Source organism: Petromyzon marinus, chromosome 11 (assembly GCF_048934315.1).
Source record: "Petromyzon marinus isolate PM22_M1 ecotype Great Lakes invasive population chromosome 11, UKy_Petmar_22M1.pri1.0, whole genome shotgun sequence".
Classification (NCBI taxonomy): domain Eukaryota; kingdom Metazoa; phylum Chordata; class Hyperoartia; order Petromyzontiformes; family Petromyzontidae; genus Petromyzon; species Petromyzon marinus.
In genome coordinates this window covers 7,110,511-7,129,809 of record NC_133677.1, presented here as the reverse complement: position 1 = coordinate 7,129,809, position 19,299 = coordinate 7,110,511, and the positions used below count along the sequence as shown (strand labels likewise).

Genomic DNA, 19,299 nt, shown 5'->3' with positions numbered 1-19,299 from the left:
GTGCAATCATAATGGAAAAACTAAAATTAGACAAAACAATCGATTATTGAATACAAATCGCAAACCTGAATCATAACAATCCATTGAATCACATGGGTGCGCAGTGGTGATGAATCATTGCATGCCGAAATAACTGCACACAGGTCACCCGGTCGGGTATGGCACCGAACTCGTACACTTGCCACTCTCTTTTGCGCCATTCTGACCTTAATAGGCACTCGCCAACAGCACCGTTTGCCTCAACAGTCTGTAACCATGCATGGTTAAATTATGGTTCGCCTTCCATCAGTGCTGGCGTGTGCGTGATGTGCGCACGTGTGCCAAAAGCACCGCTGTGTTGCTATGGTGCCTGTGTATGTATAAGTATGTGTCCAGTGTGTGTATTTACGTATGATTTGGGGCCTTAATAGGTTCTCGCTAACAGCACTTGCTGCAGCCGTCTGTTTGAGACTATACGGGGGATCTTTGTGTTTGTATGTGTGGGGGAGGGTGGCGTGGTAGGGAGCGCCACTGCCCTACAAAACCTGGTGAGCTGAGTTCCATTCCCGGAAATGACTGGCTTAAGTGGCAAAAATCAGAACTCCCCCAAGGGCTACTCAGCCCTAAATAAGTACCCGGTGCATTGCGAAAACATCAGCACTGGGAAGACAAAGGCGACCAAGCGTGGTCATGGCCACAACAGCACCCCCGCCCCTCGTGAGGCGTTCCGGCCTTCATAAGTGTTTAGCTCAGAGCACTTTCCCCTTGCAGTCTGCTGCAGGCTATGTGGGGGGGGGGGGGTGTTTCGTCTGTGTGTGTGTGGGATTTTTTTTTTACATTCCCTCGTGTGACCGTACTTGCAGGCCAGGGGGCTGCAGCTGCCCAAGCCTCCGGCACCCCCCCCGGTGGAAATGGAGTATTACACCATCGCCGAATTCCAGACGACCATTGCCGACGGCATCAGTTTCCGTGCCGGGCAGCGCGTCGAGGTGAGGGCCGCCCATCGTCACCACCACCACCGCCACCATCATCGGCCTTGGTCAGTCCACTGCTGGACAAAAGTCCTCCCCAAGACGCCGTCATCTGCCACGATCCTGCGATGTAACAATGCACCCAACACCTGCACACGGGCGGTTACAATCGCTCCGTCTCCTGGGTGGATGTGCTCTGGGACGCGTTCCATTCCTTGGCTGCCACTCCATTATTATTCTTGACCGTTGGCCATCATTCTTCCTTGCGATGTCCCCCGCCTAGGCCCACTTACTTTTATTAACAGTTTCGTATTCTTCAGAATTTTTTATGCTATTAACTAGTTTTCTCATTAACGTGTTCTTCTTTCTGTTTCTCAGTGGAATTCCAAGCATGCACATCGCCACGCTTTCTTTGCACACGTTTCGGTTTTTGTTCGCCCTTGACGTCAAAACGAACAACAACCAAGGGTGGAGTGGTGGCGCAGTGGTTAGCGCAACTGAATTGATCAGTGGCGAAAGAACCGACTCTCACTTCTTCTTTCATCGAACGGGCAGTTGATCAGCAACGTTGACGTATTCACGTTGGTGAGCGAGCCAGTCGATGGCTTTGGGGAAGGGGGGGGGGGTAGTCTCATGGTGGATATCTCAAATTCTGCCGGTGAACGATCGAAGTGTGCAGCGCGTAGGCCCGTGGTTTGAGGTTGGTGACCGCAGTCACACCGTGGGCTCACCAGCTCACACACTGACCGGTATGGTGACCTTTGGTTTAACGACCCTGGCAAGCGATATGCTGTGGGGGGAGGGCCTTTAATCCAGCAGCGGATCGACAATAACGTAATGCGCATGATCAACCTGGTATGTTGCACTTAGCATATCGGTGCATTTCCATTCGACGTTTCTTGTTCACCGGGAACAATTTGGTGGCTGTAATTGCTTCCGTACAAATTAATGACGGCATTTTCGGTTTATCTCTCGACTTTTAGATATGAAAATTTAATCTGAAGCCAATATGCAATATCTTATTCTCGTCAACGTCAGCACATGGTATTTAAAGTCAGATTTATATCACGCACCACACTTTAGTGGCTTCCGACATAAACAACAGGACGATTGTATAAACAAAGGAAATTTGACCAATTATATCAGTCCAAAACACTACTCCGTTTCGTGATGGGGTTTTTTGTTTGGAATGAGAAGATGCCCGTTATCATTTGCTTACATCGAAGTTACAAAGAGCAAGGGAGTGTTTTGTTATTGCTCCCACTTTATCTGAGCCACTACTCGGTTCATCAGATTAATTCAGGATGTATTTCCTGCCCGCTGAAAACAGACCACCGCGCTTGTTTGGAGTCTGCGCAGCAAAAAAAACAAAGCCACGCCCTCGATGTTTTCTTGCCACGACCGGGGAATTTGCACAGTGCACCCTTCGAGGTCCTCCGCAGGCCAAGTTGATGACACTCGCTGCTGACATAACGGTCACGGAGAGAGGCTTGGCGCACACACGTACGTCCTTGTTTTGCCGTGCCACTTGAAATTGCGCCGTCCTGACCTTGGGCCAACTCGTGCGAGAATGGAGGGAAGTGTCGTGGCTGAGAGTCCACCCAACCCATTCTTCCCATTCCTGCCGGGCCTTCCTTTCCAGCCCAGCCCAGCCCACGTGGCACGGAACAGCCGATTCCCATGACCCTCAGCTGAGGGACTAAAAACGTCAACGCTCACCAATTAGTGAACAAGGGCTCCTGTGTTAATCCTGCGATGGATGCATTCAGTGACATGTTCCTATCATTCAGTGGATACTTTGAGAATGATTTGTTATGCTGCATAAAAAAAACTATTTGGTAGCCCAACTTTTAAACGAAAGTATATTTATACAAGTGGATTTTCTTTTCCTATTCTGATTTTCTGTATTTAAATTTACAACTGCGTAAACATAACAACTGCATAAATGTCCATTGACTACTGTCATAAATACGGGTATCACCGACTCGCATGCATATAATAAAAACAAAATATATACGATAAGGAAAGACATGTACATTGCTATTCATAGATTCTCCCGTGGTGTAATGATTAGCACACTGGACTTGTAATAAAAAGGTCGCCAGTTCGATTGTTGAAATAATGGGCACGTATCTTGTGACCTCACCGCAGCGCTTGTGCCAGGCTAGGTGCACTTTGAGGCCACGCCAAGTCTTAGGCTCACTGACGGGAGGCCACAAAATAGGCCCATTATTTGTCGTGGAAGAGCATCTGAAAGGTCGTAATGCAGTGACCGTCTTTGCTTGATGGTTAGCCAAAAGCTGCTGTGAGGATGACCGGAGTTCGCGTGACGCTTCATGCCCCTTGGCGAGCTCAGCGACGTATTGCGTTTCATTTGTGTCAAGCACCTTGTGTGCAATGAGCGCGCGACCTCATAACCTATTAATTCGGCACCGGGAAGCCAACGCGGCTCGGCGAGCACCGGATCTTGCGGGGCCCGTCACTGCGCGTCGTCTGTCTGACCTAAGTGCGGGTTGCCCGCTCCCCTGGTGGCAGGTGATCGAGAAGTGCCCGAGCGGCTGGTGGTACGTGCAGATCGGGCGCGACGAGGGCTGGGCGCCGGCGTCCTTCGTGGAGAAGCGGAAGAAGACGAACCTCGTGCGGCGCAACAGCAACATCGCGAGGCCCAAGGTGCCGCCCCCGGCGCCGCCCGCGCAGTCGCGCGGCTCCTCCGGCTCCGACGAGCGTCGGAACTCGGAGGTGGACGGCCGCTCGGGGGCGTCGAGCAGCGTGGGCGGCGCGTCGTCCGAGAGCAACGACAGCGACTCGCACATCTACGACGTTCCCGCCGTCGAGGAGGCGAGCGCCCACTATGAGAACGTGGAGCTGTCGCCGCGCGGCTCGCCGGGCCAGTACCGCGCGGTGCGCGCCAAAGGCGACCGTGCCCCGCCCGGAGCCCAGCCCTCGCCCGTCAAGTCGTCGTGGGCGCGGCCGGGAGGCGCGTCGCAGAACTCGCCTCTCGGCTCCAAGTACGCCTCCGCGGTTTCCACCGGCCCCGGCTCGCTGACGAAGCGGCCGAGCTTCCTGACGTCGGCGTCGGGGTCGCGGGACGATCCGAAAGCCGCCGCGGTGACCGTGAGCCCCTCCGTCGTCCCTTCGTCTTGCCACGGCACGCCGAAGTCCCCGCTGGTCGTGCTCCCCAAGTTATCCGCGGCGGCGGCGGCGGTAGTGGCGTCGCCGAAAGCGCAAAAGGTGACCGCGAGGCCGAGGCTGGGGAAAGACGACTCCTCGGAGGAGATCTCCGGGGGTGTTCTCGACGCCGCTCCGGGGCTGCCGTCGGTTTGCCGAGCGGATTCGTTGGAGGAGTCGTCGAGCGACAACGAGAGGAGGGATGTGAGCAGCCCAGCGAAGCCGGCGGTCCGGCCAAAGCCCGCGACGCCGTCGCCTTCGAAGGGCTTCCCGGGCAAGGTGGAAATGTTGGGCCTTCGAAATAGGCTCAAGCCCGTGCACCAGACCTCATCCGATGGCACGGACGTCCCTCCCGAAAGGAGGGAGGATAGGCCCTCGAACGGGAGCCGGTCGGCGGCCACGTCAGACTGCCACAGGGGCGTGCGGAGGGTGGCCTCGGATGAAGCGCAGTTGCCGAACGGAGCGGCGACAGCGGCGGCGGGCTCCAGGAGGCACGGTGGGCCGGAACTGCGCAGGGCGGACGCTTGCGGCGGCGGCGGCCCCAAGCCGTCGAACCACACTGGGTCGGAGATCTTGACGAAGTCGGAGCTGGGCGCGGGCGCCGGGGAGGTGTACAGGACCATCGCCAGATTTGAGAGCGTCCAGAGGTCTCAGGTTGGCTTTGAGATCGGCGAGGAGGCGGAAGTGATTGAGAAGCGGGACGAAGGCTGGTGGTTCGTGCGGCTCCGCGGCGAGGACGGATGGGTTCCGTCTACGTACCTGGAGCCAGTTGAGCAGAGGGAAGGGGACACGCTCTTCGAGGGCGCGGCGCGAGGAATGGCCGCGAGCGGTGATGGCGGTCGAGGGGCAAAGCTGGCAAATAACGGCGTCCCGCCAAAACGGCCGCCCCCACCGAAGAGGCCTTCAGTGGGCACGGGGAAGCCGATGGCCGCCGTGAACGCGTCGGTGCAGCCTCAGGCGACTCCGGTGAAACTCTCCAATGGCTCCCTGCAATCGGGACACTTGGGCAGCGCCGCCTCGCAGCAGCAGCAGCAGCAGCAGGGACGCGGCGACGCCAAGAGGAGCGCCAACGGGCGCGAGGGCGGCGGCCGGCAGGCGATGGCGGCGGCGGCGGCGGCGGTGAAACGGAATGAATCGTTTCAGGCGGGCTCGACGTCGCGCCCATCCGTGCAGGTGCGACGCAACGTCTCCTTCAACGGGCCCAAGCCTTGGGGCAGCGCCGGCAAAGCGGAGCAGCTCGCGACGTCGAACGCGGCAGCCGTAGTCGCGGCGGCCGCGGCGGCAGCGGCCGCGGCGGCCGGAGGGGGAGCTGCCAGGCCGTCGTGGGGCCGCGCCAAGTCCGAGGCTGGGGCGGCCGGGGGAAAAAGACCCGCGGCTCGTGCCATAGCCATCTCGATCTCGAGGCCGGTCGGCAGGCCCGAGGAGGTGTTCGTGGCGATTGCCGATTACGCGGGCGACGAGGAGACGATGGGACTGCTGGAGGGGTCGTCGCTGGAAGTGATCGAGCGAAATCCGAACGGATGGTGGTACTGCAAGGTGCTGGAAGGAGACGAGGAACGGGAGGGGTGGGTGCCCTCCAACTACTTGGAGAGGAAGAGCTAAGCTGGAGGCTTACAATTTGGGGGGCACTAACATTGTGGGTCTTTTATTCTGCGGTATTTCTGATTTTGGGGCCTTATTTTAAAATTTTAAGATATTTTTTTGCTCATTTAAGTTGTGGTGAAACAAAAAAAATTCCACATGCATATTACAAATTACCAAGAATTCCTTTTCAAAAGTAGCAGATTTATAAGGTTACTTTAGTGTTTATACCACACCAAATCCTTCTATCTCTCGGTGTCTCTTGTCATTCAAAGCATGAGAGACAGCATGAGGAAATGTATGATCAGGAAACAATCACGTTGCCTGTTAAGCACAATAAGTGGGCTTGGACAGGACACATCCCTTGAAGGGATCTTGATTGATAGATGAGACTGGTGATGGACTGGGAGCCAATGGAGAGAAAGGGTCTGAAAGTGTGACGACTGCAGAGAGGGAACGATGAGAACGTTTCACGTGCAGGAGCGAGATGGATTGAGGTATTGCAGAACCATGGAGGATGGGACAGCATGGCTGTTGATGACAGTGATGAAATCCGTCTCACGGTTTATTGTCGGGTAAGCACATGACAGTTGTAGAATGCCGGCAGTGAATATAAAAAAAAAATACCAACTGTACTTGAGTGTTTTAAAGTTGCTTAGTACGTTTGGAATTTGAAATAGCATTCACTAGTTAATTCTTGGTGCACATTGCATTTTACGACGAATTGTTTCGTTGCATTTTGGCCGCGATATGGGTTATTTTGCACAGTTGTTGGTGCTACTCATGAATTGAGTCTTTGATATTGTCTGGGTCTAAATTTTGCAATTGAGGAAAATATATTTCGTGTGTACAAACTGATGTAAATTAAATTAGAATGGAGAACTGCTGAAATTGAAATTACAATTTTATTTTAATTTATGCAAAAAATAGCATTACTTTTCTACTCAGATAATGTTACTTGAAAAGGTAGCCGAAGTAACATGGTAAAGGTGTTGCATTTGACCTCTCGCTGTCGCAGGAGGTCAGACGTTTGGCGCAACGGACCTCCGCTGACTGGGCGTGATGAGTAAACGAATTGCATTAAACTCTCCAGATCTGGAATCTGGTTTCTAAAGTAATTATTTGGCTCATGTTATCGCTTACATTTGGTGGCTGTTCTGCATTCTGTTTCCTCTGAAGAATAAACAGTCGAGGCTTTTTTTTCTGGAATGAAGGTCACTAACAGGTCAGCCACCGCAAGTTCATTTTTTTTCAATTTGTGAAAAAAAAATGTATGTCGCCTTATTGAAATTATAAACTGGGTGGCGTTTTGCAAGTGACGACCACTCGGTATTCCTATGGCAGGGGCCAGCTTCGCACAGGATAATCATTGTTGACAATAATAGTTGTCAAACCACGAGTGACTGAAACTGGACTCGGTTGTCAGCGGTGCTGACTACTGAGGCACCAAATGACCGCCTTGCCATATCCAAACAAACAGCGGGGATAGAACGTGTTTTGTCTCGGAGCAGAGCAATGCCCAAATGATAAGTGCTTTGATTTATCATTGCCGTTATCCTTGAAGGATTGTTATTGTTGTTATAAAGCACAGCTTCGCAGGGGTTAAAATCTGAGCTCGTGCAGAAAAAAGCCACGTGACGTCACTGCTCAACGTGGCCAGGGTCTTTTGAGTTCACTCTGTCATCTCCATCCTATCGCATTGTTATCTGCTTTCTGTATTTTGATACATCTGTTGGGGCCAGCGTTCTCCCAGCTCTGGCCACAACAACGACAAAAAAAACCCATGATTGATTGTATGCCTCGAGCACTGAATGTATACATGGCCAATTTGATTAGAGACGGTGATATCCACAGTGAGTTGCAAAGGAACCAAAAAAAAAAGGTGGAAACAAACTAAGTGAGAAAAAATAATTTTAAAACCCCAAGTGTAAATGTAGCTAAAGCTTTAAGAAAATTCATGATAGGAAACCCACATTGAATGCTTTATTTCCACTTCTTTTTCTTGGGTGCATAAAGGTTGCAATCAAATGCAACCAAGAGTGTATTTCAAGGCTCGTATATGTGTACCATATCTTTATCCCATTGATGTAATATAGCTCGCCTGTTTTCTTTTCCAAATGTAATACCATTATGTTACTTTAAAGGCATGGTACGAATAGGTGATTCCATATGCTGAAGATGTATGCATTTGCTTTTGAATACCTACGCAAATAGCTTATGTTATACTTTGCAGTCGACGCATCTTTGTAAGTAAGATATAAAATGTATAATACTCGCTCTCACTTCGTTACTCATGGATGATTTTTTCTCCAATGTATTAGTAAGGTTCGGCGGGCCATTGTTGTGCTGTTAACATACGATAGTCTTTGAAAACATTGGTAAGTTAAGCATTTTATTATTAATTTAAGTAACAATTTATCAAGCAAGACTTGGAAAGAAATGTTTGGCTGAAGGCCATTATTTTACTGACTGGCCTTATTGATTTTTCTACCTTGGGCAGTTTTTAATAAAACAATTACACATTCTCAATGGCAATCAATATTTAATATTAAAAAACAATTCCTTTCAAATGTAAAAAAACATTACTTTTTGGGGGGGAATATATCCACGGTCATCAAAAGTGGATATACCAAGCCATAAAAATACTATCATTGGGAACCCATGTGACACTTGAGAAGAATAAGTCAAACATTTAACACAGGCCAGCGACCAAAACCTCTGCGTACAGATCTACTTTGTATGCATTCAGCCTAATGTTGCGGCTACTATCACTGTGCAGAGGCACCGTTGCTCAGTTCCTACATGAAGTTAATTTCCTGATTTGGCATTTGAATAAATTGGAATTGAAAACAATGGGATCTAATTCCAACGCGTGTCCAAGATTGCCGTGTTTCCGAGGGAACCTCCTTTCCTGGGTGCTACGCTTTGTGTTCAGCCTTGGAACTCCGGGTGTGATGGCAGGCTGCAATTCGAGTGATGCAGATTATCCATGTTGGTGGTAATTGAAAGGTTACCACTGACATTTTTAATACATAAATGATGTTGAGCTGGTATAGTAGGTTGAGCTGTAAGGGTAAAAAAACGAATTTGTGAGTGATATCAATCGAGAGTGGAGTTAGAAAATCCATTCGGTTTTTCACAGTGCAAGGAATGACAATTCTACATCAATTTGGGCCAAAATGTGTACGTGTGAGATTCACCTGAGCTGGCAGCTTACATTGAATGGCACGGGTTAAAACTCTAGGTGGAATGATTCATCCTCTCCATGACAACTGAATGAATATTTGACTCGATAATATATATTTTTAATATTTCAGCGAATGGCAGCAGCTCTTGTGGCTGCGAAGATTAAATCCCTAAGATGGAACGTCACACAAAGCGAAACAACATTGCACACGATTACACAACCGTGCATCGTGAGCTTAAGAAAAGATATAAAGCAATTAATCAATGCAGAGTTTCGTCCCTATTCAAAAGTTTGTTTCATAAACCATACTTTTCCCAGACACTGTAAAAAACGTCATGTTAGGCACACATGAGGACATCTCCAAACAATGCCATTTCATCATTAGATTTTAAAAATAATAATTAAAACTATGTTTAACCAGCTTGAAAGTATTATCTTGCTTAGTTTGCTCATAACCGCAATAGACGTTGAAAATGTGACGCGCTGCTCTCGATTTGTGATTAAATTGAATTCGTTTGGGCCCCCTCTCGGGAGGAGGAGCGGCGTGGGTTTCGCGTCGGCGTCAAGGTGATGCCAGTCCGAAGCCTGCCAAACGAGCCCCTGGGAGTGCAAAGCGTGGCAGCGCCGTTGATTGCATCGCGAGGTCATCACCGTCCGGGGGTCTTGCCCCGGCGACCAGCGGCGCACACGCCGAGGGGTAGCACATTGACAGACGTTCGCGTGCGATGGAAGCGTAATTTTCTTTCTTATATCGCGGCACCTTTTTATTTGTCGGCAAAAGGGAAAGAAAAAAAAGAGAGAGAGAGTCGCGCGTAATTTTAATTTGGGCAATGTTGGTGTTTAATGTGTTCGCGCGCGTGCGCATCGTACATTCATAACGTCAAAGGTGAGGCGTGGATTACTGCCGTGTGTAGGTGTCAGGGGGCGGGGGGGAGGGGAAATGTGACTTCTCAATTTAAACAAAAAAAATCCGTGAGCTTTGAGTAAAATGGATTATCGTTGAAACGTTTGAAGCAGCATCTCATAACGAGTCAATGTCGCGTATGCGTGTGGTCCGCATGATAGCAGTTCAATCGCGGTCTTAATATGACAGCAAGACGTTTCGGGAACGGTTATTATTTTCAGTTCATCTCCTATATTCTTCCAATTGACACTTCTGAGTGTTGCCTCGTGACTTAAATGTGCCTGTCCACCACCCTTTGCAGTCCGTTACTGCTCAGTGTCCTGTGGATGTTAATGTACCTGCATTGCCCACGATAAACAAATGTACGTCCCTGAAGATTTATTCGTAACACAAGTGCAGTGAAATGTGTACACATATGCAGAAACTACTGCTTAATGTCCTGTAATAAACCGTAATGTGCAATTATATGTGTATATATAAACAAAAATCATCAACATCAAAGGACATGTATTTATTTTTAGGGGAGGAAAAAAAACCCAGCGTCGAGCGATTTGAAATTAAATAGTTTGGGATGCCCTGTTTATTCTGCATGGGTCTGAGTGGCAACGACACGAAATTAACTGAAATTCTCCATCGCGAAGCACTTGATTTTTTATCGGAAAGCGATCCAACAATCGTTTACACATTCTGACCCAGAATGCAAGCCATACTCAGCACCATTTCATTTTTTTGAAAAATAGTGTTACTTTCTTAGTAAATTCCCTATATTTGTATTTAAAAAATGTAATTTCACTTATATATTTTTGTTTATACCTGACAATCTTATTTTCTGTTCATTTACTACAAGATGGCTAAAACCATTCAAGTTGTGACCTCTAATATGCTCACAGGGAATGGTCCAGTGGAAGAGGCTTGCCGATGGGCGTTTGCATTTGGCTGACATTCACAATGGAATTGTCCCTCTGCACGTTTCGTGCAATCACATTACTGGGAGTCGCAGGCCACCCCCGTCCCAAAGGCGTAGTTCTGGCACAGCCATTTGAACTGCAGTGACATAGTTCTTGGAGCGAATAAATGATTCGTTGAAGTCAACTTCTCATTCTGCGGTTGTATCACGCATTGTTCGCATTGATGTCTGACGCTTCGCTCCACATGTTGGAAGCTTCTTTAGGTAACGGTATTGGAAAGGTCGGACATCGTTCAGTTTCTCAAGAAGCAGCACACAGTACGGTGGAGTTGAACGACTGGTACATACGGACCTACCGGAAAACGCATAGGAGAGCCATACAGCACAACTGCTAACACCTACGCCGCGGTATAAGTCAAGGGAATTACTTTTAATAGCTTTTAAAAGGCTATGTAAGCTTAATAAAGTGCCAGGGGAATAGGAAAGCGCTGCTGAAATGTAGCGTATATATTAAAGGCATTAAAAGGAATATATGTGCAGGTTAAATATAGACACTGACTTAACAGCAGTGCTGTGACTGATGAATTAAGACTTTTTTTAAGCACTGCATTGTGACATCTGTAATCATTGGTTTGAATTCCCACGAAGATGGGAGTCCCACGATATTGTTATTGTTGAACACTAATAATAATGCCAATGATTTACCCATGTAAGCCTCAAAGAGTTTACGTATAATGTGTTGGGGGGGTGGGGGGGGGTCCTGCACTATTTAGACAAGTCCACGAGTGTTTGGCTTCATGCAAGAGGTAACCGGAGAACCCAGCGAAAACCCACCAAGCTTACGAGGGGCTATCACTCAAGAGCTCCCTGCAGATGGACTCAATCCAGTGGGTTGGCCAAAGTCGATCTGCGGACCGAAGCCGTTCTTGTCCTGCGTCTGTTGGCACCTCGCAGCCATCGCAGCTCCATGCAGACAACACCGGTGGGTCACCTTTCCAGTCCTGACCCTCATTGGCTTCCATGTTCCAACGATATGGGGCTCATTCAAGGTGACTTCTTAGAAGTCCAATACTCATCACCCACAGTTATGAAATACCTCATCATTCGGGGCAATGAGGTTTTTCAGCTGATTTGTCCCGCCAAGAGCTGTGCTCAGTCTCCAGATGTATAGACTAGTACACTACCTGCCCAAACCAATCGCCCAAACATTGGCCATTGTACAGCGTACGTCCAAATATACAAAATAAATGACATGTGGAACGATAAGACCTCGGCGAGGGATGGCCATCGTCTCCCGCCACGTTTCAAGCAAACCCTTTGTCTGCGACGCAGTTTAGGCGTTGGTCACGTCGAGGGATTTTCGGTTAAAAAGGACGAATGCGCGAAACGAACCTAAGCGATCGCTGCCCTTGGTCGTGTTGTGTTGCTTAGCGCAATCTCTGTGCTGTCGAGTGGATGACGCTTCCACCGGGTCCTTCGCATTGCTTGTGGTAGCGTGTTTTGAGTCGACGTTTTTGGGGACACACTCTTCGGGCAAATATGCTTTTAATTACTGCTGTAGGTGAAGCGTGCGGGGTGTTATTGCTTTTTGGTTATGGCCGTGTTCTCGTTGTTTTGTACTCTTAAAGGAAGGAACCAAATGTGCAACCTTTATTTTTTGTTTATTAGAATTTCAGCTATTTTATGCAAAATGAAATGTTTCGGTGGTATTTTTCAAATCGTTTAACCCTTGGCCCCCATAGCCTGTAGGAAGCGTCAAAGATTGTCTGATTTTTAAGAAAAAAATTATTTATGTGACCTCCGCTTGCATGAATCGGTAAAGTATTGAGTACTTTACATGCTTCACACCAAAATTATTTTTTATTAATGTTATTTCTGTATGCACTGTTGACGTCGCTTTCAAAAGTCAATAAAATATTAAATGGCACAATTTCATGGCGCTTTCTCTTGGATGGTGACACTGGGAGAAGGAGGGATGCGATAACAGGGGAAGTGATTGTTCAGCCGGAGGAAAAATTGTAATCATGTGTGCGCGTTTGAATATGTGGCAATGCGTACAAGTTTTCATTCTAAGCCACTAAAATAATGACTTTCGACTTGTACGATAAATCAGAATCCACTCTATAATGTCAAGCAATTTGACAGTTCTGTACACAATCAGGTTACTGAATTTCTGGGAGGCTCAACCGAGACTCGCAATAAGTTTGGCAGCCCCCTGCCCTCTCTGAGCTCCACCTCCATTTACATAGCCTACGCACACTCAATTACTAGCCCTACCCACCTACTCATCAACCCTGCCCACTACTCAGGTCGCCCACCTGGACTTCATATATAATTGTAATATAGTCTGGAGCCGCCAAACCCCACATCTCCCTAGACTTTGGGGGCAGGAGAAATATTTTCCAGCGCTCAGCCCCGAACATCTACAACTTTGCCTGTATTCGTGCATGAAGCCAGAAAATTATACAGCCGGACTCAATGAGAGTGGGACGGCCTTTCTTAAACCGTGACGTTTGGGAACCTTGGTATACTCATCATACTCATCATTTCCATGGTTCATCTTCTTTGGTTCTTTCGGTAAAGTCACGTAGAATGAGAATAAAATAATAAATTGATAAAATATAATAACACAATAATATTCTCACGACGTTTCGGCCACAGCGCTGTCCTACCAGACAGTCTCGTCCCTTCACCTGATGAAGGCCGCTTGTGTTGTGGCCGAAACGTCGTGAGAATATTATTGTGTTATTTTATTTTAGCAATTTATTATTTTATTCTCATTCTACGTGACTTTACCGAAAGAACCAAAGAAGATGAATCATTGCAGTCACGAAAGCTTTAAATCGAAATTTCCATGGTTGTTTGTTGGTGCGCCGCCTGCTGGATAAGGGTGGTAATTATACCTAGTATAGTGACGGCGAAGCAGCGTAATGTCATCGGTGAGTGGTGACTGGGTGAGTATAAGAGGCGATTGTCAGGTGAGTGTCGGCGCGAGTGGCGAGTGTGTTTGGTGAGTGGTGAATGTCTCGTGTCAGCTTATTAGTTAGTGTGGAGTGTGATGTCGAAAACGTTTTTTGGTTTGGCCATGTTTGTTGCAGTACGGAGTTAGACTGATGGCCTTAATCTAAGTTGTCTTGTGGTTGTTTTGTTTGACTTGCATCCCACTTGGATTTTTGCACACAACGTTGGTGTATGGTGCTTTTTCAGGAATATTTTGCTGTTTTTTTCCTGGATTTTGTGTTTGCACAGTCACATAGTCACTTTAAGATGTTTTCTTATTCATGTTTTTGTTTTTTTGTTTATTGCGGTTGCACCCGATTGAAGAGCCGAATGGCTCACAGGACTATACCAAATAAATGGAACTGAAACTGAAAAAAAAACCTGAGCGGTGAGTGTGATTGTCCAGTGAATGGTAACTGTTGGGAGTCGAGTGAGTCAATTTAACACGTAGGCTTTAGCGACCAATTTCATCCAAAATACAGGGTTGTTTTGGGTTAGATAGCGTAAATATATAAATGTGTCGTAACGTCGTACGCAGATTGTAAATGTTGTGGATTGCTCACCAATACACCGGTGTTGCTGTACTAGTAACGAATTGGCACGTTCTGTTTACGTGACAAACCTTACTAATTGCCTGTGTCTGGTGGTGGCGGGTTTAACGACACATTTATATTTGTACGCCCTCTAACCCCCCCAAAAAAACCGATATTATGGAGTCGGGCGAGTGTCACATCACTCACTCCATCTGTGTTGCCGTTGAGCAGGACCTCAGGAGCGTCTGCACCCAGTCCCTCCAGTGCGTGAGCTGAGACATCCTTACCCCCACCGAGCAGGAGCTGGCGTGCCACAAGTCGCTGGCACGGACGCACCGCCCTCTCGTGGCCACGCGCATCCTTCGCGCGCCGCTTTGAATTGACTGGATATGCGGAGTGCGCATGCGTAATGTACGTTGATTCATTACCCCCCCCCCCCCATCCAGTGCCGGATTAACCTAGGAGCAAAAGTAATTACATAATTATGCTACGGGCCCCGAATGTTAAAGAGCCCCACGCTAAATGCTTTCAAGCTATCAATTCCGGTTCAGTGACTCTGCACGCTCTATTACTATAGTACTATACCGACTTCAACTTTTATGAACGACTGGGTGTTTAAGGTTAGCGATTTGTCGTCTTATCTGGCTGTATAGCAAATGGGAGACAAAGGCGGCCGGGCGTGGTCCTGGCCACACACCCCCTCGTGTATCGTGTCGACCTGCATAGGCGCTTCTTTAACAGCACTTCCCCCGTAACAGCCTGAATAGGCTGTTACGGGTGATCTTTGTCTTTATCTTTGTTTCGTGCGCGCGTGTGTGTGTGCAATAAAAACTGTCTTGCATATGTACACACAAGTGGGTGCGTTTGTGATACCCACACACACACGTGGCCGTGCCACGTACAGATTAGACGGAACCCACACAACTAGCCAAGTCAGGTGAGCTCCGTCTCAACACAGGTAAGCTCCGTCTCAACACAGGTAAGCTGTCTCCACACAGGTGAGCACCGTCTCAACACAGGTGAGCACCGTCTCAACACAGGTGAGCTCCGTCTCTACACAGGTGAGCACCGTCTCAACACAGGTGAGCTCCGTCTCAACAGAGGTGAGCTGTCTCAACACAGGTAAGCTGTCTCAACACAGGTGAGCTGTCTCAACACAGGTGAGCTGTCTCTACACAGGTGAGCTCCGTCTCAACACAGGTGAGCACCGTCTCAACACAGGTGAGCTGTCTCAACACAGATGAGCACCGTCTCTACACAGGTAAGCTGTCTCAACATAGGTGAGCACTGTCTCTACACAGGTGAGCACTGTCTCAACACAGGTGCGCTGTCTCTACACAGGTGAGCTCCGTCTCAACACAGGTGAGCTCCGTCTCAACACAGGTGAGCTGTCTCAACACAGGTGAGCTCCGTCTCAACACAGGTGAGTTCCGTCTCAACACCGGTGAGCTCTGTCTCAACACAGGTGAGCTGTCTCAACACAGGTGAGCTGTCTCAACACCGGTGAGCTGTCTCAACACAGGTGAGCTCCGTCTCAACACAGGTGAGCTCCATCTCAACACAGGTGAGCTCCGTCTCAACACAGGTGAGCTCCGTCTCAACACAGGTGAGCACCGTCTCAACACAGGTGAGTTGTCTCAACACAGGTGAGTTGTCTCTACACAGGTGAGTTGTCTCTACACAGTTGGCCAGCGTCACACCACGCGGGAACGGACCTGGCTCAGAACGCTGGCGTCTCGGTTCGATCCCAGACTGGGGTGAGAGGTTTACGGAGATCGGGGTAAGCTCCCCGAACCGCGGTGTGTCCGCACATCTGATTACCTTACCTTTTACGAATGCATACAGCGCCTTCAGGCACTTTACAACAATTCTAAAATTGTGCATACGATGGACAGTGGTTTAGCTCAAGATTGGGTTTATTTATTTATTAAGAGCGGTGGTGTAGTTATGGTGGACAGAAGGGGCGGAATAGTTTCGGGAGGGGTTTTGGTAGTGGTCGGGGTAAGTGGTAGAGGCTCGTGAAGGACGCTGCTGCTGCTACTGGGCAATTGGAGGCAGTCGCCCTCCAGCAACAAGAGAGGGAAAGAGCAGCGACGCTCACAACAACGCGAGAAGCGCCGGGTGGCTAAAACACAGCAAGTTGGCACACTCGGGGGGCACAGGCGGTGGTCTACCAGTGGTCATCTCAGCCAGTCGACCCGTGGCACCTGCTGGGTCTGCACCGTGACCTGCCGGCTGGCGTTCGACACTTCACGTGGCCTCAACGTGCACCTAGCCTGGCACAAGCGTCGTGGAGATGTCACCGTCACTGAGTGGCGATTGGTGGCTGTTGTTGAGAGAGGTTGGGATCGTCATAGGGGTTGGGGTATGCCTGGTCGTAGCCGGGCGCGGGGTACAGGGAGTTAAGTAGGCTGGGTTAGGGGGAGGAGATCGATTTTAAGGGAGGAACGAAAGCAGCTTAATGAAGATGATTGGTTGTTTTTGTGCACGGGGAGACTTTTGCAATTGGAGCCAGTATGGGCTTAATGTAAATGAACCACAAGTAGAATTGTGAATGAAAGTAATAATGACCATGGATTGGGCCCATAGGGTCACGTGAGTGCACACTAGGCCACGCCCACCAGTAGAGTAATCAATTCAGGGTATAGGGTACCTATTCAGATTCGGGTGGACGCTGTACAGGGGTTGAACAGTGAGATGGTGTGAATTGGGGTTGATTGCTATGCATCTGGTCATAATTACAGATGCACGAATTGCTCCTCAGAAGAACACTTTGAATTAAAGAGTTGCAGCCACACAATCCTCTGGTGTCCCTTGGTGGTGGAGTCATCCGATTCTCAGAAGGAGTGCAGAACACAACGCAGAGTATCCACTCATCGCCCTCCGAACTCATCTATGATTATTGATGTTGTTTTTTTGTGTACTTATTAACCGGCCTTTCCCCTCGTAATGAACACGGGAGGAGAGGGATAGTGCGGGCCGGTTACACAGTGAAGGGGAGCGGGACTGGGAGCGTAGAGGGTGGAATGGGGGCATAGTGAGAGATGAGAGAAGCGAGATAAGGGGCAGTCCATAAATGACGTCATGCACCTAGGGGGTGGGGGGTCAGACATTTGTGACGATGTGTGTGTGACTAGGGAGGGGGTTGAGAAATGTGACGTCACATCAAAATGCACAACTTTTTTCATAAGTATAGAATTGTTATAACAACACTTAATTGTTATAACAACACTCCTGCAACATCAGAGTGCAGCGCCACATTAAATACGTACTACAATGACAATAGTTTAAAGCGATTTTAAGCATGTTTTATTTTCAAAATGAAAATATAGGTTTTTTTGGGGGGGTGGGGGGCAGAGCTTTGTGACGTCATATTTGAGGGGGGGGGCTGACTTTTTGTGACACCGTGTGACGAGGGGGGGGGGGTCAGAAATCATCCAAAATCGCGTGACGTCATTTATGGACGAACCCTAAGGTGGGGCAAGACCATGGAGGGATTTGTAGACTTGAGTGAGAAGCATAAACAGACAGCAGACATGGAGGAGCCAGTGGAGTCGGGAAGGTAGAACAGAAGTGTTGGGAATTGTGGGGAAGGGTAAAAATGACCCGAGCTGAGGCATTGTGTATCTGTTGTTGGGTAGGAATCACAGCGTAGGCAGGAAGGTGGTGAATCCGAGAGTTGCAGGAGTCAACGATGAGCGAACACGAGGAAGTGAACCGGGAGTTTAGCAGCAGAGAGTGAGCTAAAGGGACGGATTATGCGAATATTGAATAGGTGGAAGGTGGCGAGTGAGAGTCGTGGCAGATGTGTGGTTGGAGTGGGTAGGAGTTGAAGAGGCGAGCAGAGGAGACGGGGGTAGTGAGGAAGAAGGGAGGGGAATTAGATGGTTACGACAGGGTGGAGAGAAACGGGGAGAAGGGAAGATGTTTCCAGTTTTGAAAGGACTGGCGTGACATCCAGGATTGGCCAGTGGCGTGGCAGGTGAAGGTGACGCAAGCAAGGTGGCTTACAGAGCGATCGCTGCAAGACGCGCAGAGCCACTGAGATGGGAGATTTAAAAACACGCAGTGGGAGGAGGGGTGCGGCATGGAATTAAATAAAGAGACACAGCTCCGTGCATACGACGCGTAGCGATCTTGGGTCCTAGAGATTCCGCACGTGGAGCCGGGACCCTCTACACGGAGCCATCTCAAGCGCGAGTTGCTGCCTCACTGGGGCTGACGCTTTGTGTTGGATGCGCGGTGAGTGACGCTCTGTAGAGTCGGGGAGGAGGTGTGAAACTCGGCACCCACGTGATGTCCCACACGGTGCAGGAAACTTCATTGTACTCTGTGGTTTTTTTCCCCTCCGGTAAAGTCACGTAGGTAAAATGAAAATAAAAGAAAACAATTAAATTACGACGTTTCGGAGGCAACACAAGCTTCCGTCTTCAGGTGGAACAGTCACAGCAAGATCGCTGCATCAAGTGGGGAGGCTCTGAGAGCCTCGAGCTTAAATACAGGTTAAGGGGGGGTGGAGCCAAGTAGGGGACATTGATGGGGTGCGGGGCTAAGTTAATCCGTCTTTTGTTATGTTGAAGGTGCGGGGGATGCGGTGGGTGACTGCACGGGGGCAATGGGAAATGGAAACAACAATGGCAAAGATCGGAAAGAATACGCTGCGTGCTTATAAGGTAGCTAAAGTTTTGACTTGGTTTATGACATCTTTCCAGTGGTTGCTTAATTTAAAACCATCCTCTCGGTTGAAGGTGTGTCTATGTTTGTATATCTGGATGGCTTCGTGGACAAATCTTTGGTAATAACCGGGAGGTTTGCATAGTACCTTGGTATCGGAGAAAAACAATCTCATGAGAACCCGCTGTGTTGAGACAATGATCAGCTACGGCCGACGAATTCGTTCAAATCTGATTTGTGCTCGTGAATTCGGTCAGAAATATGTCGTTTTGTCTCCCCGATATAGCAGTCACCGCAGATACAACTCTATTTGTAAACACCGGGGTACTGTAAGTCAGGTGATGACTTCCTTTACGGATGGGATCAGATCACGGATTTTTCCCATCCGTAAAGAT

General features: G+C 48.9%; 1 protein-coding gene across 7 annotated transcripts in view; it reads left to right on the top strand.

Moving 5' to 3' along the window:
- The window catches only part of SH3PXD2A (SH3 and PX domains 2A), a 127,702-nt gene extending 115,075 nt beyond the window's left edge, over window positions 1-12,627 (top strand). For all 7 annotated transcript variants that reach the window (XM_032952161.2, XM_032952159.2, XM_032952158.2 and 4 more), the window contains 2 exons: window positions 843-968; window positions 3,486-12,627. In XM_032952161.2, the coding sequence (XP_032808052.2) occupies window positions 843-968; window positions 3,486-5,720 (2,361 nt within the window). In that variant the 3' untranslated portion in view covers window positions 5,721-12,627. The remainder of the gene's footprint in view (window positions 1-842; window positions 969-3,485) is intronic.
- The last annotated feature ends 6,672 nt before the right edge of the window (window positions 12,628-19,299 follow it).